Source organism: Bubalus kerabau, chromosome 14, assembly GCF_029407905.1.
Source record: "Bubalus kerabau isolate K-KA32 ecotype Philippines breed swamp buffalo chromosome 14, PCC_UOA_SB_1v2, whole genome shotgun sequence".
NCBI classification, from domain to species: Eukaryota; Metazoa; Chordata; class Mammalia; order Artiodactyla; family Bovidae; genus Bubalus; species Bubalus kerabau.
In genome coordinates, this window is record NC_073637.1 from 4,000,775 (window position 1) to 4,023,268 (window position 22,494).

Here is a 22,494-nt window from a genome sequence, read left to right on the forward strand (position 1 = left end):
AAGGCCGGGTCCCCCCCTCCCCAGTGGGCACCAGACGCCTTGGGGGAAGGCCGGGTCCCCCCTCCCCAGTGGGCACCAGACGCCTTGGGGGAAGGCCGGGTCCCCCCCTCCCCAGTGGGCACCAGACGCCTTGGGGGAAGGCCGGGTCCCCACCAGGCCCACCTGGTCCATCAGGTTCCAGCTGCCAAGCTCTCTCCTGCCCAGTTTCCCCAAACTCTGACCCTCCTTGCCTCTGAGGGCTGCCCCCACTTTGGGGCCTTTGCACAGACTTTCCTGTGACTACACGAGCCCCCACCTGCCTCTCCCCTTGTCTCCCTGTGTCTGGGAGGAACCCTGCTCTGGGCGCCCATGCACGTGCTGTGACCCTGAATCACAGCCTGGCCAGTCCAGCCCGGTGCCCCGCCCCCACTCATAACAGCAGGGCGACAGGGCCTGACACAGGCGGGTGCTGTGTGCCAGGCAGGGAGCTGGGCCCGAGACCCCAGGAGTGCCCACCTCTGCGTCCCATCGGTCACCCTGGGTCTCACCCAGCTGCCCGGCTCTGTGGCCATGCCCCTTCCCCTCACCTGGCCTGGGGACCCCCGCAGGCCTCTGGGCCCGCAGCCACGGAGCTCCCTAGGAGGGGTGGGAAACTGGCTGCATGGCCCCCTGCACCGTCAGTGTTGGATCAGGCAGGGAGACACCGTGCCTGACGGGTGTGCGGGGTCGGTCAGCAGGTGGCCCCGAAGCTGCAGCCCAGGCCCCTCCCTCCTGGCCGCCGAGCCCGCCCTGGAGGCCGCACAGCTGAGACACTTACGGGTCCGTCTCGTCCCACAGGATGCAGGTCTGGTTGGTGGTGCCCTGGGAGAGATGGGGGAGTCAGGCCACCTACCCGTCCTCGAGCCCCACCTGAGGCGGTGTCCACGCAGGGTCCCGGTGCCCCGCCTGGCGCCCTGCCTCCACTGCTCCCCAGAGACGGCGTTTGCAGAGGAGAAACTGAGGCCCAGAGCAGGGAAGGGGCTGGCTCAGCCCCCAGCCCACTGCCTGGCCTCGGGGACCCCTGTCCCCTCTCTGAGAGGGGCTGGGCAGCAGCGGCCGATTCCGCTTAATACGAAATGGCCACTGGGAGGGTCAGGGGCACAGACAGGGCTCGGCAAGCACCCCTGCCCCACAGGCTGCGGGGTGATTACAGGGGGGCTCCCGCCTGATGAGGGAGGGGCCAGGCACAGAGAGGCTGGGCATGGCCCAGCGCCGGACGACGCTGCCCGTCCTGGCTGAAGAGCGGAGCGGGTGTGGGCAGGCTCTCGGTGGTCAAGGGTGTCTTAGGCCCGACGGAGAGCCCGGGGAGGAGAGCATGGTGGGCCTGCCGGGGGGAACACGGCAGAGGATGGCTCCATCCTCTCCAAGGAGCAGCTGGCCTGGCAGGGCCCGGGAGCAGCAGCCTCGGACCCGGCTTAGGCTGCATTCGGCTCCTTCAGTCCCTGCCTGTGACCCTGGGCAAGTCCCCGAAGCTCTGCCAGCCACTGTCCCCGCCCACCACTCGGGGGTAAAGGAGCTCTCTCTCAAGGCCAGCCAGAGGCCGCGACGTGTGTGCACACGGGGACAGGTGGAGGGGTCCATGCACGCGGATGTGCACACGGAGGGTACTCACGTTGTACATGTGGGCGAACTCGATCTCCAAGGGTGTGAGCAGGGAGCGAGGCGGGGGCTTCACCGTCACCGAGATGACCTTGGAGTTCAGGACAGTCGTGTTCCTGGGGGACAGCCGGCAGGCCATGCTGGGGTCAGGAGCCCCTCGCCCCATCTCCCTAGGCCTGGCCTCCCAGGTCCCCACCCGCCAGGCCCAGCCTCCCCAGGCACCAACCCCCCAGACCCAGCCTCCCCAGGCCACCACCCCTAGACCCAGCCTCCCCAGGCCCCCACCCCCGAGGCCCGGCCTACCCAGCCCCCACCCCCCAGGCCGGGCCTCCCCAGCCCACACCTCCGCCAGACCCAGCCTCCCCAGTTCCCACCTGTGCCCGTGATGCCCACCTCTGCAGGGCCAGGAAGCTGCCCAGGTTTCGGTAAAGCACAGTGCCCACCACAAACACAGACGAGTCATCAGCCTCTGGAAGAGAGCACGGTGGTCGCCCTCCTCCCACCACCCCCAGGCCAAGGCCCTGCTGGGCAAGAGGAGTGTGTGTCCCCCCCTGCCACCCCCACCATGGACACAGCACTGCCGTGGAGCTGAGGTACCTCCTCGGTCTCCCTGAGTGGCCCCTGAAAGCCAGGGGCAGGCAGGGCACAGTTTCTCTTCCTGGGAACTGGAATCGCCTGCTGTGTGACACCAGGCAAGACCCTCTCCCTCCCTGTGATGAGGGGGTCTATTCAGCCAAGATTGCTTGGGGCCTCCCAACATAGGGAGGTCAAAGAGGGCTTCCTGGAAGAGGGGGCAATCTCAGGAACACTGAGATTGTGTAGAAGCAATGGACACCACCCTGGCCCTTGATGCAGCACGTCAGAACTTCTGGAGTGCTTCTGGAGTGGGGCTGGGAAGTTCTTTGGGGGGACTGAGAAGTTCTAGACTCTGGGGAGCTCCTCCAGCCCCCTGAGGCCCTCACCTGCCAGCCCCGTGGAGAAGACACTCTTGGACACAGTGACCCTGTCCTCCGGCACCTTGGCCCAGTCGCCTGTGGCCCGCCAGCCCTTCATGGGGAAGCTGATGTCGGTGGCTCCGCTGGCTGGGAGCTTGTGGATGCTGAGGACTGCGGCGGGGTGGGGGGTGGGGGGAGGTGAGAGACAACAGCAACAGACAAAGGGAGACGGAGACAGAGCGGTTTCAGGGTACGGAGCCTTGGCCCTGGGACGGGAAGTTGGGTGGGACCATCACGGGGCTGCTCCTGGCTCAGAACAGGCGCAGTGTTCGTGGGGCCATCCAGCCACACCACGCGAGGGGTGTGCAGGGGGTACACGGGGTGCACAGGGCGTAGGGCATTGGGTGCATAGGGCACCGGGCTGTGAGTATATGAGTGGGGTGAATCGGGGTGTGGGTGTACAGTGGGTGCAGAGAGTGTATATGTGTAGGGTACACAGGTGCCAGTGTGTGAGTGGGGTGTAGGGGAGAATGGGGGTGTGTGGATACATGGGGTGGGAGGGCTAATGAGGGGTGATGGGAGGAGTCCAGGGCCTCCTTTGGTGACAAAGGCTGGGCCCTGAATGTCCACTGGCTCCGGACAGGCTCCCTGGAGGTGGAAGGTCAGGGGACTCGGCCCGGGCCTGGCCCACCTTCAGGGGCTGTGGGTGGTGCTGGGTGGCCAGGGGTCCAGCCTCTACAGCGAGGTCCAGGGCTGGGGGGCTGAGAGCTGAGGTGGCCTCCGGGCCACGCCTGTCACATGTGGCCACAGAAGAGCCCGCTTTCCGGCCACTCCCATCTCACCCAGAACAAGGGCCCTGTCAGCCCAGTGAGAAAGGGACCCAGCAGCCTGGAGCCCTGCTGACCCTGCCTCCAGGGGACCTCTAGGCCGGGGTCTCCCCACCTACAGGAGGACGCTGCTCCCACTCCCCTGGCCTCAGGGGTCTCCCCAGCTCTGGGGTCCTGAGCTCAAAGGCGTAAGGCGGGACCAGGGCTCTAGGACCTTCTAGCTTAGCAGGCGTTCATCCCTGCGTGGGCAGGTCCCCGGGTGCGTGCGAGCAAGCACAGTGGGCCCAGAGGACACATCCCCAGAGGCCCAGGAGCCTCTACAGAGGCAGTGACCATTGCCCTCCTCTGCGCTGTGTGGACCACCGCTGGGCCCGGGCCGCACCCCAGCTCCTCACTATGAGAAGATTATCTGGGGAGGTGCCCTGGACAAATGTGGCCAGGAGAGCTGTTTAAGAGGATGTGGTGGTGATCATTGAATGCAGCTGCTGCAGGTCCTTGTGCCATCGTCAGCCTCCCAAGTCCAGGCCCGCCTTTGGCTCTCTCCAGCCCCTCGAGGCCTGCACGGCCGCCTCCCCATTTGAGATTCTGTCAGTGCTACTGAGCTGGGTGTCGCCAGGCCCCTCTGACAAGCACTTCTGGGAGCAGAGTGCAACCTTGCCTTCAAATCTCCGAGGTCCCAGCACAGCAGGTACCGAGGGCAAGGCACTGTGGGCCCCCAGCCCCGGGGAGATAGAAGCTGTGGCTGGGGCTTCCTGCTGCACCCCAAGACTCTTAAGTGTCCAGGGCCTGGTCTGGGTCCAAGAGCCCCCACACCGACCCCCTCCCAGGATCACATCCGACCATCGTCAGGAGACTCAGGTCTGTGCATTGAGGATCATCCTAGAACCCGGCCCGGGGGTCCTGAAGTTCTGGCAGACATGGCCAGAATCTGAGGCTGGAGGGCCCCGTCCAGGTGTGCCAGGTGAGGCCCGAGGGTCAGAGAGTGAGGGCGGGGCTTACCCAGGTTGTCTGTCACCTGGTACGCGTCCCGCAAGTCTTTCATGCGGAAGCCGATGACGTCCACAAAGTCCTCCACTAGCCGGAAGAGCTCCTTGGCATTGGGGCCCATCTGGGGACGGGATGGGGGCAGGGTCAGGGAGCCTCAAGGCGGTGGGGGGCAGCCCAACCAAGAAGGCGCCAGAGCTGAGTGTCACCCGAGTCCCCTGCCCCCGCAGCAGGGACTCAGCTGCCTCCTTCCCTCATCTGTTCCCTCCTTGACGGGGTCCTGCCGGTCACTCCCTACCCCGCAGGGCTCTGGACCTGAGTGTCCACCGCATATTTGTGGATGAGAACACTGAGCCCAGAGGAGCTGAGGCACTCCGGCCTATGGCTGGGTGTCCAGATGGGAGGAGAGCAGGGGTCTCTGGGCACCGCAGCCCCTGGTTACAGGGAGTGGCAGGTTCCCGGTCAGTGTTGGGGGGAGGCCGACCATTCTCTCCAGATGAGAAGGGACTGCCACGTCCCGGCCCGCACCCTACGGCCAACACGCTTTCTCAGACCCCTCCCTGAGCCCCGTGCAGTGGGCCTGTCATCTGACGGACGGGGACACTGAGGTTCAGAAGGCTGAGTGACTTCCTGGGAGAGGCCCATCTGGGATTTGAACCCAAGAGCCCGCCCTGAGCCGGCCTGGGGAGTGGGGAGGCGCGGAGACGCCCGCAGCACCCCAGGCGGGCAGGCGTACCAGCTGCGCCTCCTCCCACTTGTCCCGATTCTCCTCGGCCAGCAAGTTGCTGATGATCTGCACAAAGTTCTGGAAGGAGAAGGAAGAAGGGCCAGTGAAAAGGCATGTGTGCGCGGCCTCTGTGACCCCAGGGCCTGCAGCCCGCCAGGCTCTCTGTCCATGGGATTTCCCAGGCAAAGAATACTGGAGTGAGCTGCTGTTTCCTTCTCCAGAACAGAGAATCAGGCACCAGAGTCATGGCTCAGTGTGGCCGGGGTCAGAGTGTGGCCGGGGTCGGGGCTCAGCGCAGGGCCCGGCTCAGGGTTCAGTCTGAGGTCGGGACTCGGTCTAAGGCTGGGGTGGGGAATGCCCTCCTGGGTACCCACCTGCACGTCCCCAGGGGTCGGGCTGTAGTACGCCCGGCGGAAGATCTCTGTCATGTTCCTCAGGACGTCGATGGTGGACAGCAGGTCCCCGCTGTAGCTGGTCCCGTCCTGGGAGATCTCCACCAGGGTCTGGATGACCTCGGAGACGCCCTCCCCGGGCAGCCCACGCTGCGCCTTCGCTAGGTGCTCCCGGGTCTAGGGGGACGGACGGTGCGGGTGCTGGACTGCAGGCGCCAAGGACCGCCATGCCCAGAGGGCGCTCTGCAGCCCCAGCCACGCTGACCCACGTCCACAGAGCGTGCCACTGGGGACGCAGGGTTATGTCTGAGAATGGGGGTAGAGGTGAGCCCTGGAGTGATGGCAGGGTGGGGTGGGAGACCTCGGGGCCCAGCCTCACCATCATTTGGATGTTCCGGTAGTCAATGGACACACAGCGGATATAGGTGGGGGGCTCCCAGTAGGCGATGCCTTCTTCATCCAACTCACAGCGTCGCAGGATGAGGCCTGTGGAGATGGGGGGTCGGCTCCATCGCCCACTTCTCAGGAGGATGCCCACGTCTGCTGCAAGAGTCCCTCCCACCCAGCCACAGCTCCCAGGTGCCTCCAGCTCTCTGGATGGCCCCCAGCCCTGGAAGCAGACACTCGCCTGTGGCTGTGTTCCAGGAGCAGGGCTGGCACAGGGACCAGGCCCCCGGCGACTTTCTTTCACTCAAAACATTTCTGAGCAGATGCTGCCAGCCAAGCACTGGAGCCTGGTAGGAGCCAAACCTACAGGCATCCTACCTGTGTGGAGGTTGAACCCTGGGCCGAGTGACGGGCTTCAGAGTTCAGCCCAGGGCTTCTCCCGGAGCCCCTTCCTACCCAGAGCCCTGGGGAACAGCCCACCACTGCCCGGCTCCACCTCTGGGGTCAGGGGGCCCCTCATGACCCTGGTGTGCTGTGGATGCTGGGCAGCCTTGGGGCTGACTGGGGTCAGGTTGGACGGCCTTGAACATGGGCACAGCCTATGACCCAGACCTTACTCCCAGGGAGCCAGGCACAGCCGTGATGACCCTAGGGAACTGCCAGGACACTGTCCCCCAACAGGAGCCACAGGGCAGTTCGGGACACCTGGTCTACAGCACGGTGCAGAATGAAAATGAGGGATCACACAAGCAAAGGCTATAAAGGTGACACCATCCTGCGACTCGTGTTTCCACTTTACTTCCCTGGGTTTGCAAGTTGTTCCCCAGAACCTGTATTATTCAGTAAACAGAACAGGGCATGGGGGCTGAAGCCACGGCTGGGAATACACAGCCTCCACCACGGTCACCAGCCTTATTGGGGGGTGGGGGGTGGGGAGTCCACAGCAAGTTCGTTTTACAGAAAGAAATAGAAGTTCAGAGAGGGTAGGTACTTCCTGAATGTCACACAGCACACGCTCCTCAGACAAGAGGGGAAAGGAACCCAAACTGTCTCTGCACAGGGAGCCCACCCTGCTTTTCCCACACCTCATATCACTCCATAGGGTTGCGTGGGGATCAAGACCACTGTGTCCAAAGCCGACTTCCCAGTTACTGGCCACGCAAGCCCAGGGCAAGGGTGTGGGCTCTGTGCCTCTGGTTTCCCACATGTAAAGTGGTGACATCGTGGAACGTCACACTAAAGGGCTTCATGCTGGCACCGGTTCCGGTGACTTAGGACACGGCAGCCCTGGGTCCCCGCCCGCACCCCTCCGGCCTCGGTGTACACGGGGCTGCCCGGGCGGGGTCTGGGCCACGTGCCCTGTGCTGACAGCTCTCGGGCAGGCCTCCAGGGGCATCTCGGTGCCTCCAACACATCCCACAAGGAAGGGACAGGTGCCCCGCCAGCCCCTGCCCCCTCGGCCCTCACCTGTGGCATTACGGGGACACCGGACCGCAGCCACCTCTCCGGCCGGGGTCTCCTTCCAGACCACAGTTCCGAAGTTGTCCTCATCACAGATCTCGTGGGGCTCTGACAAGGGCCAGAGACATGAGTCGGGGCAGGGGAGAGGGAATGCAGGGAGGGGCAGAGAGCTGGCTGCAGGGTCAGGAGGGCCCAGACGCCACAGGATATCCACCCTCACAAAGCGGTCGTCCCCCAGCTGCGCCCCGAGTGCCTCCCCCGCCACTCAGGGTCCAGCTGTGGGGTGGGGTGGAGACACTCACCGGGACACCGCTGGGCGCCACACTGCCGGTATTCGTCCTGGGGGCCCTGGCAGGCCACTCCCCCAAAGAAGGGCCCCAAGCAGGTGCGCTCCCGCCGCTGTGTGCCACCCCCGCACGTGACGCTGCAGCCGCCCCAGGACGCCCAGGCCTGCCACTTCCCATCCACTGCAGGACACGGCCACACATGGAGGCACAAGAATGGGGACGAGGGGTGTGCAGGAGCCATGGGGACGCAGGGGTGGGGAGCCGGGAGCGGAAGGAAGTTGACACCAGGGAGGGGAAGGCAGAGCTCAGCTTGATACACGATAAGACAAGTGTCCCGTGTGCACCGGCCCCCGGGACCCCCCACCACCACCCCCATATCCCTGGGGTCTCGTTGCAGAGCCCCCCAGCAGCCCCCAGCCCGCCAAGTGACTCAGGACTGCAGGTCCCCACCCGCAGGCCCCGGGGCATGGCCTGACCTGGACACTGCTGCAGGAAGCAGTCTCGCGTCTCTACCCAGTGGCCCTGGCACTCAGCACCCCCATACGAAGGCCCGTTGCACTCGCGCGTGCGCTGCTGCCGGCCCTGGGAGCAGCTGGCGGAGCACGTGCTCCAGCTGGACCACTCGTTCCAGTTTCCATCCACTGCCCGGCCCAGGGGAAGAAGGGAACAGGAAGCCAGTGTGAACAGCCAGGGCCCACACCCCATCTGGGGTACAGGTGTGAGCACCCCACGAAGTCTGAGGCATGGGTGTGACACCCAAGAAGGTCCCAGCACCCCAACACCCCTGGCGCACCAGTGAGAACATTGCAGGTTCTCTGGCCTACTGCCTGATCACAGCCTGGGGTTCCAATCTCACCTCTGAGGCCCCAGCAGGTGGGTCTGAGTGGGCAAAGTTGGGCTCCGCGGGCTGGCCGGTGGCCCACGGGGTCCTTTCCTGTCTCACCCCACCTAGCGCCCTCCCTCTCACCTACCAGGGCACAAAGCGATGTTGCAGAACTTGGTTTGCTTTTCCGGGCCCTCACAGGGGTTGCCTCCAAACTGGGGCGGCCTGCAGGTGCGCGTGCGGTCCCGGAAGCCGCGACCGCAGGTGCTGGAGCACAGGCTCCAAGGCGACCACTCGTCCCAGGCGCCATGCACTACGGAGGGAACATAGCGCTCTGCAACCCCTATCCGGCCCAGCCGGCAGCCGAGCCACCTGCCCCGGACTCCCCGCCCCCAGGCCGGCGCCCCGTCCCTACCCGGACGCCCCGCCCCAACCCCTGACGTCCCGCTCCGACACCCCGCCCCTACCAGGACGCCCCGCCCCCTGCCGGCGCCCCGCCCACCTGGACACACGGCCGAGTTGTTGCAGAGCCGCTGCTCCCGCAGGGGCCCGCTGCACTGCGTGCTGTAGGAGGTCGACACGCAAAAGCGCGTGCGGGTCTGCCAGCCCTCGCCGCAGGTGCTGGAGCACACGCTCCACGGGGACCACTCCTCGGCCGCGGGGTCACCTGTGGGCCCAGACCTACAGCATCACAGGCCTGCTGCCGCCCCTGTACCTGCGCTGCGGTCAGACCCCCCAGGTGGCCGCAGCAAGGCCCGTGAGCTCCCCCCTCCTTTTTTTTTCTCGACAGGCCCGTTCGCCTCACACCATTTCTCCTAAATCCAGTGTGCCTGGAGACCAGCGCCTGGCACCTGAGAGGTTAGTCTAATTATGGGAAATTATTACAGTCATTAATTGGAATCAGCAGCAATTAATGACGTACAGTATTTGGCCAAAGACCTAATACCCTGGAACCAACTTTCCCCACTTCCCAGTTTTAGTGCATTTGCTGTCAGCCCCACCCAGACGCTGCCACTTACCTGTCTGCGGGGCCGGGAACCCAAACTGCTGCAGGTCGTCCCCCAGCTCCTCACGCCGCCGGGCATCCGTGGACCGCAGGGACTGGCTCCTGGAATTGGTGCGCCCGGCGGCTGCAGGGCGAGTCCAGGTAAGCGCCCAGGCCCTGGCCTGCGGCTCCCGCCCTGCAGCTCTAGAGGGGCGCTCTTGGCCCTTTGTCCCTCAGTCCTCAGTCACAGTAGGGCCCAGGCTTGCCAGCACCAGGGCCACTTGGTCCCACTGGGCAGCTGAGAAACCTGGGACCAGGGCACCCTGGTCTGGTGCCAAGCCCTGTTCGGTCCAGACTCCACTGTCCTGCGCCCCTCCCTCTCTTCCCCCGGGGCCCGCAGCGTCACCCGCAGGGCGCCAGGTGTGGATGGCTGCTGCTGTCCCCTCCTTAGCATCCCGCCTGCGGTCCTGCATCCCGCCTGCGGTCCTGCGCCCCGCGGCCCAGCCCAGACACCACAGGGCCCTCCCCAGGCTTCTGAGATGAGCTCCTCTCCCCAGGAAAATTCATCGGGGAAGAAACAACCCGAAGAATGACAGTCTCATTATAACTTGATTTAACTTTATGGAAGCAGCTAAAATATGCATGAGGTCATTAGAGAGCCTTATTAGAGAAATACATCCTGGAGGCAAGATGCAGCTGGGACAGGCAGCTCTGGTCAGGGCTGGGGATCGGGGTGGAGGGAGAAGCCCACTGACGGCCTTCCCTGTGCACCCCAGAATTCCCAGTCCGCAGGTGCTAAGACAGCCACATCCAGTCTAACACCCGGTCCCGCCCCTCCTCCTAGGCCGTTACTTCTGATGCCCCTCGGCCAGGACGAGGAGTTGGCCCCGCCCTTGGCTAGGCCCCACCCCTGGTCCCGCCCCTCACAGCCCAAGCCTGGCCTAGCCTGGCCCCGCCCTTGGATAGGCTCCACCCCTCTGACCCCGCCCCACCCCAGGTCCCGCCTCTCACAGCCCGAGTCCGGCCTAACCTGGCCCCAGCACCTTCCCTGGTCCGGCCAGACCCAGCCCCCCGCCCTTTTCCCCACCTGACCCTGCCCGGGCCCCTTCTTCTCCCCACCCCCCCACCCGCGACTCCTCCCGTCCCACCCTTCCGCGCACTCACGGCCGCAGGCCTTGCGGTTGCACAGGCGGCCCTCCTCCAGCACCCCTTCGCAGCCGCCGCCCTGGATACCCGGCGCGGGCAGGCAGGTGCGCGTCCGCGTCTGCAGGCCTCCCCCGCAGTCCCGCGTGCACTCGCCCCATAGGGACCACAACTTCCAGCCGCCTGGTGGGAACCAGAGGGCAGAGTCAGGGCCGGGGTCAAAGGGCTGCAATGTCTTTCAGGCAGCGTCTCAGGGATCTTGCAGAGGTCTGGGGGTAGAGCGGCCCCTGCGAAGAAGCCTCGGTGTCGTAACCAGCGCAGCGCCCTGGAGGGTCAGCCAGGAGGCAAGAATGGGCCTGGATGAGGTTAGCGATGCGGTGCGAAGCATAGGCGGCCGGCAGGGCAGGGAGAGGCAGAGGTGCAACCCCAGTTCCCTCTGGGATCTGAGTGCTTTCTGGCTGTTTACAGGCTCCCAGGCCAGGGTCTCCACTGACCCTGAATTTAGGTCCCCAGTGTAGGGGCTGGACCCAGAGCTGGAGCCCTAGGCAGGTCTGAAGAATGAATGAATGAAAGGCACCCCGCCCACCCCAACAGCTGTCTTATTCCAAGGGCCCAGTGAAGGGGTGGGGGCAGAGGAGGCTCTTCTACTTGGCACAGAGCTTCAGCCCCTGCGGACCCCCTCCCCATAGTCCTCAGTCTAGTTTCCTCTAGACTTGTTCACCCTCCCCCCATGATCTGTGTGTTCATTACCCCATCACTCAGGGACGCCAGAGGCCCCACACCTGGTGGCCTAGTGAGGTCTCACACCCTGGGCCCCACCAGGCCTCCCCTCCCCTAGACACAGCAGAGACTGGCCTCCAGGCCCCTCTGGCCACCCTCCTTCAGCCCTCTCACAGATCTTCATCCCGTTCCTGTCCCCTCAAGCATCATGACCTCATGTCCCTGAAGGTCTGGGCCCCTTGGTGGTCCCAGTGCCACCGAGGATACTAAGAGCCTCCAAGTACTGGGGAGCCACCGAGAGGTGCGGAGCAGGAGGCCAACATCTGGGCAAGAGCTGGGCTGCACTGATGGGTTCAGGGAGGGGCTGCTTCATCCAGGCATTCAGTCCAAAGGTCAGATAGCTCCCGGCCTGAGGGGCTCTGGTGCTGCCACCCCATTTGTCCCCAGGAACTTCAGGGCCCCTTGCTCCCAGAACAGCAGGGTCAGGGCAGACCCAGCAAGGGCATGCGCAGGTCGCCAAGCACCTACTGTGGGCTGGGTGCCCTGCACGCAGCCCCTGACACAGCCCCCAGGAATGGGGCAAGGAGATGGCACTGCCAAGGCCCAGCACTGGGAGTTACCCTGGAGCTGGGCCACTGCCCCACCTGGGGTGGGAGCAGGGGAGCCAGGCTGGCCAAGGGCAAGTCACACCTGGCCTGACAGGAGGGCCCCTGTGGCCTCTCAGAGCCTGGCTTCTCTGGGGAGACGTGGGGTAAGAAGGCAGACTGTGCAGATCCCTAAGGTGGGTGCTGGAGCTGAAAGACGGGGTTCACATGGGGGCCCCACCACCCACTGCCCTGGGATGGACAGGTCCACCCCACCCTGCCCTCATGCCCTCCACCTGAGGATGAGGGCGCTTCTTCCCAAGTCTGCCGCCTGTGATGGCAAGCAGCAAGAAACGATGGGGAGACCACAGGCGTGGGGTCTCAGTCGATGTTAGAAAATCCCACTTTGTGTGTGTGTCTTTTGGCACACTGCCCAGCATATGGGCTCTTAGTTCCCAGACCAGGGATCTGAACCGAGCCAAGGCAGTGAAAGAGTCGAGTCCTAACCACCGGCCCTCCAGGGAATTCCTCCAGAGAGCCTGCTTTGATGCGCAGCAAGTTGGGCGTCCAGGTGCTGGGTTCTGTGGAGGGCCACGCGAAACGCGTCAGCTGTGCTGTGCCTGTGCAGGAAACTGACCAGCAGGGGGCGCTGGAAGCAAATGAATGGCAGGCGGGGAGTGGGCCCAAGTCCCCCAGTTCAGAAGGCAAGGCTCATTCACCCTCCAGCCCCCAAGCCATCAAGGATCCTTCTCTGCCTTCACAGAGCCCCCCTTCCCAAGCATCCCACCTCCCCTGGAGCCCAGAGAGGCAGAGCCTCAAGGGCACACAGAAGTCAGGCCTGTTCTCAGACCTGCCCTGCAGTTGGGACACGCAGGTGGGTGGGGCAGGTGGGCAGGCCAACGCACCCCGACAGGGGAGCAGCAGGAGGGGCCGGCTCTGACCTTAATTGTGTGGTCTGTGGGTGGACATGGGCCCTGCTCTCCCCCTCCCGCACATGCAGTGCAGAGGGGTCCGGGGAGGACTTTGCCAGGGCTGCAGAGTAGAGGCCGGGCTGAGCTTTGCAGGGACCTGGTTCCAGGGGGTCAAGGGCCCTGGTTCCGAGCCCCTCCTGGGCCTGGGCTTGATGCCCTGTGCTCCCACAAGGGCCTCTCTGCCCCCATTGTCCACGTGAGAAGTCTGAGACTGCCCTAGTGACAGAATGCTTGGGCTCCCCTAGTCAGGAGGGGCTGAGTAGGTCATTGGACCTGGGCCCCCACCCTTCAAGGCCCGGTGCTCCCCCAAGGCTGGCCCTCAGGAGGCATCCTGGGCAGCAGAGTCCTGTCTTCCCCACTTCCTGTCCCCCCTCCCTGCTTGGCACCGGATGCCTCAGGAACCTTGAGTCCCAGCCCAGGAACCAGGTGTGGACCCACTTACAGCAGAGGAAACCGAGGCTCAGAGAGGGGTGGTCCAGACAGTCGGGAGCTGGTGAGGCTCCCCCCACCCCACCCCACAGGACGATCTGCCCTGGAGTTGAGGAGGCAAGCAGGCCTGAGCCTCACCAGGCAGGGGGCTCCAGGGTCCCCAGGGCTGGGTGGGAGCCCGAAGCATGGAGGCTGCTACACAGATATGATGTGGTTTTCCACTGCAACTGCCTGTGTCCCAGGGGTTCGGGCTGTGTGGCCAGCAGACCAGGGCACAGGGGAGTGGGTGGGGGGCCCCAGGACAGCCCTCCGTGCATACTGCCCGTGAGTGGCTCTGAGGGTGTGACGGGCTGAGGCTGCCCAGACGCGGGGCCTCACTGCCACCACTTGAGGCGCCTTCCCTCCGGGCGGTGGTCGGCAGGAGCCCCACAGCCACGCCCATTTGATAGCAACGGGAGCCGGGACCAGGCCCCCGATCAGATTCCAAGCATTGCCCCTGTGGCCGTGTGGCCGTCAGACGAAGCAGGCTGCCAGCAGCACTCTAGGCCCCTGGCCTGGGGCTCCGTCTCACCGGCTGAGCCCCTGTCCTGTCACGCTGACACGGAGGAACAGGGAGGCTGGAGTCGGGGGCTGGCTTGGCCGCAGGGACACGGCGGGCCTGTCCTGCCTGTCCCCCCTTGCTGCCCCAGCCCAGCCCCCGTGTGGAAGCCTGAGTGACGTGGAAGCTGGCAGTGGGTGGGAGAGAGAGGGTGTCCAAGCCAGGCTAATCGGAGGATGCCACTTGGTTCCCATGGCAACTGCTGCAGAGCTCAGTCTTTCAGGATAGACTCAGGTTAGGCCTCAGCTGCCAAAACACCCACTATTTCAGGGCTGGTTACCTTGGTGACCCAGGTGGTGGGGACGTGGTGGGGGGAGGGGAAGGAGAGGAAGGGTCATATCAGGAGAGGCCAGGCAGGGGGTCCAGTGGCTCAGAGGACAGACTGCCCCCCGGGCCCAGCCCTGACTCTGCTCACATGCTGGTTCCCGATCCTGATCACACACGGCCTTGATCCTCATCACAGAGTGACTTCTGATCCTCGACACAGGATCGCTGTCGCACACCGAGCCCTGACGGCCGATGTACGCTCGGTTAATGGCAGCTGCTGCTTTGTTATCGTTTTTATCGTGTGTCGTCACACGTGGCTGACACCTGATCCACGTTCACCAGGCAAGCACACCCACGGCCAGGGAGTCCCCCAGGCAGGTCTCCTGGGGCCCGCAGAGCTGGGCACAGAGGAGCTCAGCCCACCCTTTGCTGGGTGACCATGGGGCTCTTGGGCTGGGTGGGCTTTGAGGGGGCAGCAGAAGAGTGGGCAAAGCTGGGGGGTGGGCTGCCCCTCCAGGCCCGGAAAGAAGCCGCCATTCTTCCCAGGCTCAATGCCCCCTCTGTCTGGAAGCCTCATTTCCATCTCATTAAGGGATGAATAGAGCCAATTAATGGCCGCCAGGCAGCCTTGGCCACCCATGAGAGTGGACACACGGCGAGGGGGCTCCGGGCCTCCTTCCCACCCCAGCACCCCCGTCTGGAGGCTGTGGTCGCCCCGGTACCGGGGTCCCTGTGCCCCAGTGGGCTGCGGCGGGGCACTCAGGGAGGCCCTCTTCCCCCTGGGCCTCCCCGCCTCCTGGGTCCCCTTTGGAGGAGGCAGTCTGCACTTCCTGTCTCGTCCAGCAGAGGTCTCCCCAGTCCAGCAGGTCAGGCTGCGCCTCCTGCTCCCACCCCGCCCCTAACCGTCAGGCTGGGGTCCCTACGCAACCACAGCTCAGTCCAGCCCCTGTGAGGACCACAGCCCCCAGAGTCAAGGCCTGTCCTGCGGCATGCAGGTTCTTCCTCTGAACCCCTTGCATGGATGTGTAAATGAAGGCCACAGGGGATGGGCAGCTCTGCCCCCACCCAAACCACAGCCCCGCTCTGGCTCTATGAGTCCAGACTTGGTGCATCCTTCACCAAGGCCTGCAGCTTCCACTGTCAGGGCCAGAGCGACCAGCACACCGTCCAGCTGCAGGAGGCACTGTGGGATCTCAGGATGGGGCTGAGAACCACGGCCACTGCCCACAGGCCACTTGCCAGAGGAGGTGGACAAGGAGAGTTCCTCCATGCATGATAGAGGCGCCGGACCCTACAGGCAGGTACTGTCCCATTCCCATTTCACAGAAGGAAACTAAGGCTCGGCAAGTCAGTGATAGGACCCCGTCTGCAGGGTTAGTCCGGCAGGCGCCCCCTGTCCTAAGAAGGGTGCCAAGGCCTGGGTCCTGCTAGCTTTGCGCTTCAATGCTGGATGACCTGGGCAGGTCTCTTCCCCTCCCGGAGCTTTGGCTATACAACTCACAGCCCTTCCCTGCTTTGGGGGGAAGCGAGACCCCAGCACAGCCACAGCTCCCAGCCTCCCAGCTGCAGGGCTGTGTGGGAACGCCACTCTGGGCGGCTCCCCGTGTGCTCTTATGGGCTCCACGGGGTCACGTCCTCCTCTGTCCGCCTACAATGCCTGGAGGTTGTCTGCCTGGAGCTGGAAACCTTGTTTTCCAGGTTTTCTAAGTTGGCCTTTGCGCAAAAGAACAGCTCCCTGGGCTGGGATGAAAACTGTCCTGGCAGGGAGGCCCTGACCCTTCCTGCTCCTGTCCCCCCCCGTCCCCCTAACACATTCCTGGTCACCCCTAAACTCCAGAGACACACCCTTCCCCCTCGAGTACCTCCTCCTATCAGAGCTTCTCTGATAGCCTCTCTGATAGCCTCTCTCCACAAACTGCAGCCCCTAGAGAGGGTAGCTGTGCGGCATTGAGGGTGGGAATTACTCCAAAGCCCATGGGGTGTCAGGGCAGGGGCACCCCGGCTGAGAGTGGACGGGCCTGGAGGCACCGGGGCACTCAGCCTGGGGTAGGTCACGGCCCTAGGCCCAGCATCCCTGCCTTACACACGCTGGGGATGTCACACACTCAGGCTCCAGCCCAGCCCCACCCCACCCATGCAGGCGCTTGGGGGAGGCACACATGTGCACACGCAGGGTCATGAGCACACAGGGACACACACATGCACAGGGACATGCATGCACACACACAGGAACACACGCACACACAGGACACACACACAGGGACACATACACACAGGGACCCACACACATCCACAGGGACACACACACACTGGCCCCCAGCCCCCAGGATGCTGCTTTTTCATTATCTTACATGTCGCTTCTGCAATAAAATTCTTTAATTAAAACATGAATATTTAAAGCAATCCTTGAGAGAAATGGCCCCATCTCACCAGAGGCAGAAAAACGCAGAGAGACTCTGGAGGGGGCGGGAGCGGGCAGGCTGTGCAGAGGGGCAGCCGGTCGGGGGTAGGGAGCGGTGCTCTGGCCCGAGGAAGGCTTGCCAGTCGGACGCATGGCATGGCCATGTGGCGATTGGACAGGCCGGGCAGGGGCAGGGCTGAAAGTGGGCCACGGGCTGGCCTGGGCCGCCTGCTCACTCTGGGCATCGCACGGCCCCCTCGAGCCGGGACGGAGGACATGCCTGTTCCAGCCTCCCCTGCTCGGGGTGGGGGGCGCAGCTCCGGGGCACAGGCTCCGCAGCACGATATGGGGTCCGGCTCAGCTGTGTGTCTTCTGAATGACTGCTAGACCTCTCTGGCCCGTGGGCCACCTCGCACCTACACACACACACACACACACACACACACACACAGACCCTCTCACCTGAGCTCTTGCAGGAGAAGCCCCAGGTGGCCAAGAGCTGCTCTGCTCCGGGTCTCCCCTTCCAAGCTGTGTGAGCCTGCCCGCAGCCTGGACGCCTCTGTGCCTCCCCCCACTCAACACGCGTTTATCAAGGGCCTGCTGCCGCCAGGGGCTGGGCCACAGCAGGGCGTCCCCAGTGAGCAGGGCCAACTCCCCTGCCCCACGATGTGGACATCCTGGCAGGGACAGAGTCAGGACACGGGAAATTCTCTGGTGTTCACGGGCGATTCCATGTGGGAAGAGAGGGATAGAGAGTGAGGGGACAGTGGGCCCGGTGCCTGCTGCCACCTGCCATCTGGACAGCCCCTGAGCAAGGGGGCATGTGGGGAGGGTGATCCGGGCCAGGGAGCACCCCAGGCAGAGGCCCTGGGCCGGGAGGCGGGTCCTCGCTGGGAGCCACCTGGGCGGCTGGGAAGAGTGAACTGGTTAAGATGCCGTGGTGTAACCTGCTGACGCCACGTGTACTCCCAAGGCCTCAGAAGCATCAGGGCCTTCGGAGTCCAGGCACGGGCACGGGGTCTGCGCCGCCCCTGGGTGGGGGTGACCACCTCCTGTTCCTGCCGCCCTGTCCTGCTCCTCACTTCCTGGTGGCAACCCCAGCCCACATGCCCTCCAAGCTGTCTTTCACGAGGCAGTCGGCCCTGCCACGGAGCCTTGACTTGAGCTTTGTCAAGACTTGCACAGAGCCAGCCTAAACACACACACACGTGAGCACGTGCGTGCACAGTGAATTCAAGTACATACCAGTGTACACGTGTACATGCTCACACACACGCATGCACAAACACAATGCACACAGATACCTGATGCGCTGTACACCAGCATGCACACGTGTACACGCCAGCCACACAAACATGCAAATACTCACACGTGTGTGTGTGAGTGTGTGCACACACACATACTGGCAGTGCCTGTGTGAACACACACATACATGCCCCCCCACACACACTTGTACACATGGATGCATGAACACACACATGTTCACATAACGCACTGAACACACATGCGTACATAACACTGTGCACATATGCTCACGTAACACACTACACACACGTGCACGTAGACGTATGCGTGCAAGCATGTGCACACGTGTGTGCACACACACACACCAGCCCACCTCCCTCCAGCACCACGTGCAACCATTCCCCTTCTCAGAATCCCTGCTCAAGTCCAGAGTCCCCACATAGCCCTCCTCCTCGTCTAACCTGTCTCTGCCCGCCAAGCCCTCCAGATCCCCTGCCTAATAATGAACATACATATTGACATTTCATCACTGATGTTGCTTTTGCTTAGAAACACTTTCACCCCAGTTCTTCTTTCCTCCTTCATGACAATCAAGGAAAGAAGATGTTTTACTCTCTCCATTTTAAAGACAAGGAGCCTGAAGGGATTGGCCCGGGGACACAGAAAGTGCAGGGCAGGCTGGGATTAACGTGAACCTGACCCTGTGGTCCCTCTCAAATGACATTCCCGCTGGATGGCCTATGGGCCTCTCATAGTCGGGTCCCACTCTGACCTCCGGATCTTCCTCCCTACCACTTCCCCACCTCAACTGAGGTCCTCACGCCCAGCCAGAAACCTGGGCATGGTCCAGCGATCAATCTCCTTCCTCCACTCCCACATCCTTGGCATCAGCAAGTCCATCAGCTGCTCACCCCATTCCCCAGGCGCTCCCCCTTCCTCCCGGCCAGGCCAGCATCAGCTCCCTCCCGGATTTCTGCTCTGAGCCAGACACCGAATCGACAGTCCCCGCCCTGTGCCCCCTCTGCTTAAAGCCCCCACGGCCCTTCAGCTCTCAAGAGGAGGCAAACCCCACCCGGGAGGCCTGGCCACATTTGCACCCAACTGCGCACCTGGGCCTGCTCCCTCCAGCACCAAAGTCAAGCCCCACGAGCTCACAGCTCATCACAGCGGCCCCGCCTCCTTGACCTTGTCCCGCAAGCTCTATGCGGCTCCAGCTAGACCAGGTTATCTCCCTGGCACGGTCACTGCCCTGGGATGCTGGCAGAGGCCAGCTCTTGTGCTGTGGCCTCCAGCGTGGGCCAAGCTCCAGGGCCATCAGGCCTGAGGCGACTGGACAGTCCCTCAAAGCAGGCAACACCTTGCTGGTGAGGACACTGAGGTTCAGGGGGCAGGTGACCACTGGGCAGTGGCCGAGCAACATGTTCGGCCAGGCCACCACCCTACCCAGCCCTCCTGCACCCACTGGCCTCCCAAAGCCGCTGCCCCTTCTCTGCTCTATCCTCCTCCACTCGGAGGACCACCCCCACCACCATGCTGCGGGGCTACCCATGCCAAGGTCACAGCACCCTCCATCTGGTCCAGCCCGAAGACCAGCCCTCGCACCCCATCGCTGGGGACCCTGACCCAACTGATGGAAGGTGGGGGTTTCCCGACAGCTTCCTGGACACTGCGCCCCCCACCCCTGGGGGCTCTGTCCGCCCCCTCCCTCTTCTCCTCTCGAGCTACGCTCACCGCTTCATGGAGGTTTCTAATCTGGTCTCCACAGCCCAGGGGCCATGAATAGAACCATGTTCCAGGAGAGCTGATTCCCTTTGAAACCCCCCACGTAGCTGCTCTCATGCCTTGAAAGACGTTTTTCTAAAGAGTCCATCAGTCTCACTGGCTTGGGAGAGGCCAAGAGCCCCGAGCACGTCACCCGGCCCCACGGGGACCCACCCGCATGGACGCCCAGCCCAGCCTGGCTCCCGAGCGCCCGGCACACTATTTGGTCTCCACCCGCACAGATGGTGAAGAGCTGTCTCCTGTCACCCTCACCCTGGGGTCCCACGGGGGGCTCCCCTCCATGCGCATTCGGGGTCTCCCTCCTGCCCCGCCCCCATGGAGCTCTGCTCCCCATCCCACCCCGCTGATGGTACCAGCCCCGCCCCACGTTGGTGCCTGTCTCACCAAGGACCCCAAGCTTGCTAAGAAGGTGGGACCAGCAGAGCACACGCCCACCCTCACCTCTGCACTGCCCTGCCTCTGATCCCCACAGGGCTCACCTGCACCTCTCCCAGAATTCCAAACAGTGTGCCCTGGGACCAAGTGACCCCTGACCTCCAGGGGACCAGCAGTGCCCCCCGGCCCCGCCCCCTGCGCTGTGTCATGGAGGCCTTGCCGCTCACTCACCTGGAGTGCCGTCGCCGCCCCGGTCCTGGGTCAGGCTGGTGAGGCAGTTCTCGGGGCCCCCAGCCACGCCGTCCCTCAGGCAGACGTCCCCGCGGGGGGCCAGGGAGCCAGAGGCAGGGTCGCCGGTGTCCCCGCCCAGGCAGGCGCAGGGGGTCTGCATGATGCCGCAGGGGTGCGAGCTGCGGCTGCCGGCCAGACAGGCGTCCAGCCAGCGGCACAGCATCTGGCAGGCGGCCCGGCTGGGGTTGCGGTTGCCGACCACCAGGTATTCCACGGAGAAGTCGTCGCTGGGCCCGGGGGGCCCGTCCCGGGTCCCCAGGGTGTTGTCTTGGGGTGGCCGCAGGCGCTGCATCTGCAGAAACTGCTTGCTGGCCTGCAGGAAGGCCAAGGGCGCCGAGGGGTCGCAGAGCCTCAGCACCTCGTCGAAGCTCTCCACGCCCAGGTAGGTGCGCGTGGACTCCAGGAAGGAGTCGAACTGGTAGGTGCGGACGCGGGCGGGGCCGCTGCAGGCGGGCGACTTGGCCACCTTCATGTAGAGCGTGTAGCGGCGCGGGTCCGGGTTGCGCAGGGTCCAGGAGCAGCGCGAGGCGTTGGCCGGGAACACCGCGGCTGCCGAGAAGTAGCCGAAGAACTTGCCCTGGACCAGCGTGGCGCAGGGCTCAGCCCCAGGCCCTGCGGCCGTGCCCGCGGCCGTGCCCACCTGGCGCCCCAGCAGCAGCAGCAGCCCAAGGATCCAGAGGGCACCCGGGCCGGCGGCCTGTCCCCTCATCCTAGCTCGCGGGGCCGCCGGGGTTCCGCGGGCTGGGCAGGCAGGCGCGGGCCAGGCCTGGACATGCCAGGGTCCGGCGGCGAGCGGGGTTGGGCCGGGCTGGGGGTGCCGGGGCTCTGGACAGGGGGGCAGAGGTGGCTTCCGGGCACTGGGGGGGCAGTGGCGGCTCCTATGGCCCAGCAGCCTGGCACCTGCCCATGGCCTCAAGCAGCAGCTGGAAGAGAAAGAGCAGAGTGCAGGGTTGAGCCCCTGGGGAGGGCACACTGAGGGCAGTGCCCACCCCGGGCTCCGAGCCTCCAACATGGGCTCTGGCCCCGCATTCAGTCACCTGTTCTGCCCGCCTGCCAGTGTGTCCGCCTGCAGGGGCAGAGAGCCAGGGGCGGGTCACTTCCTCCCCAAGCAAGCCTGGGCGGGAAGTGGTGGGCAGCCCTGGCCAGGGCCGCCGGCCCAGGGGCCTTGGCTGTGCCCGTTCAGCTGGGAAGCCTGGTGAGGCTCCAGGGACTCTGGGCCTGCCCACTGGTCCCATCACAGCCAATGGAGCCATCCTGCCGCTGGGCCTCTGGGCCTCTCAGACCACACCCCTCCCGCTCATCTTTCAGGAAGGATCTGAAAACCCAACCAGAGGAGAAGCAGGGTGGAGGGCAGAGGTCAGAGGTCACCCCCGGCCTCCTGCAGCCCCGCCTCTCTGAGCCTTGCCCTGGTGGGTGCGGAGTCCTCACGTCTGCATGAATGACTGGCTCTGTGGGGGACAAGGGTGGGGTCAGACCCCGGTCTGGCTTTGCTGACATCCATCTGCCCTGTTTCTGGCACATACCGCTCAGCCTCCCGCCTGCATTCCTGCCAGGGATCCGCCCTCTCCCCTTCCGTGGAGTCACCTGCAGCCCCCAGGACCAGGCCTCGGCCCACGCTGACCCCTGCCTGTCCCCCCAGCCAGGCGGGCGCTGTCCCCCTCCATGTCACATGAGGAAACCGAGGCTCAGATGGGGTCACAGTGAAGGGGCCACACTTGAACCCCCAGGCTGCTCCAAACTCCTGGCCCTGGGGTCCCCTGACCTGCGGAGGAGTGGGCCTGGCCGTGTACCACCCACTCACTGCGGGGGGTGGGGACAGGACGTCGCAGGTCAGCGGGGACGCAGCAGAGCCTGGGCTCAGAGGCCAGCACCGCCCCTCCTGACCCGCCTGCATGTGGACCTGGAGAGCTCCTTTAGCCTGCAAACCTCACCTCCCCGAAGCCCCTGCTGGGGGTTGTCCCCCATGGCAGCTGGGCGGGTGGGTGCAGGAAGAGCTGCAGCAGCCCCCCGAGCCCCCTGGCCTGGGGCGGCCCCTTCACTCTGCTGACCGCGCACACACCAGCCGCTTCATGCTGCCAGGCCCAGCTGGCCAGTGGCACAAGGTCGGCCACCGCTCTGCAGTCCCCTCCTGCTGTCCTTCCCCACAGGCTGTGGAGGCAGGGCAGGGAGCGGGGCATGGGCGGCCTCGGGCTCTGCGCCAGCTGAGCCAGGGTGGCTGGGCGTGGGCGGCCCCCCTCATGGCTGTGTGGATGTGGCCACACCC

The 22,494-nt window shown here is 64.6% G+C and overlaps 1 protein-coding gene across 3 annotated transcripts in view; it reads right to left on the reverse strand.

Annotated features, from left to right (window-relative positions):
- The window catches only part of ADGRB1 (adhesion G protein-coupled receptor B1), a 64,414-nt gene extending 43,315 nt beyond the window's left edge, over positions 1 to 21,099 (reverse strand). For 2 of the 3 annotated variants that reach the window (XM_055545642.1, XM_055545640.1), the window contains exons 1-16: positions 20,172 to 21,099; positions 10,590 to 10,751; positions 9,460 to 9,570; positions 8,943 to 9,107; positions 8,591 to 8,753; positions 8,094 to 8,269; positions 7,633 to 7,797; positions 7,337 to 7,438; positions 5,862 to 5,968; positions 5,465 to 5,659; positions 5,100 to 5,168; positions 4,379 to 4,487; positions 2,580 to 2,723; positions 2,011 to 2,086; positions 1,631 to 1,733; positions 797 to 840 (exon numbers count right to left, since the gene is read on the reverse strand). In XM_055545642.1, coding sequence (XP_055401617.1) covers positions 797 to 840; positions 1,631 to 1,733; positions 2,011 to 2,086; positions 2,580 to 2,723; positions 4,379 to 4,487; positions 5,100 to 5,168; positions 5,465 to 5,659; positions 5,862 to 5,968; positions 7,337 to 7,438; positions 7,633 to 7,797; positions 8,094 to 8,269; positions 8,591 to 8,753; positions 8,943 to 9,107; positions 9,460 to 9,570; positions 10,590 to 10,751; positions 20,172 to 20,940 — 2,660 coding nt within the window. In that variant the 5' untranslated portion in view covers positions 20,941 to 21,099. Of the gene's footprint in view, positions 1 to 796; positions 841 to 1,630; positions 1,734 to 2,010; positions 2,087 to 2,579; positions 2,724 to 4,378; positions 4,488 to 5,099; positions 5,169 to 5,464; positions 5,660 to 5,861; positions 5,969 to 7,336; positions 7,439 to 7,632; positions 7,798 to 8,093; positions 8,270 to 8,588; positions 8,754 to 8,942; positions 9,108 to 9,459; positions 9,571 to 10,589; positions 10,752 to 20,171 lie in introns of all 3 variants that reach the window. The other variant, XM_055545641.1, reaches the window with a different exon arrangement.
- Between the last annotated feature and the right edge of the window lie 1,395 nt (positions 21,100 to 22,494).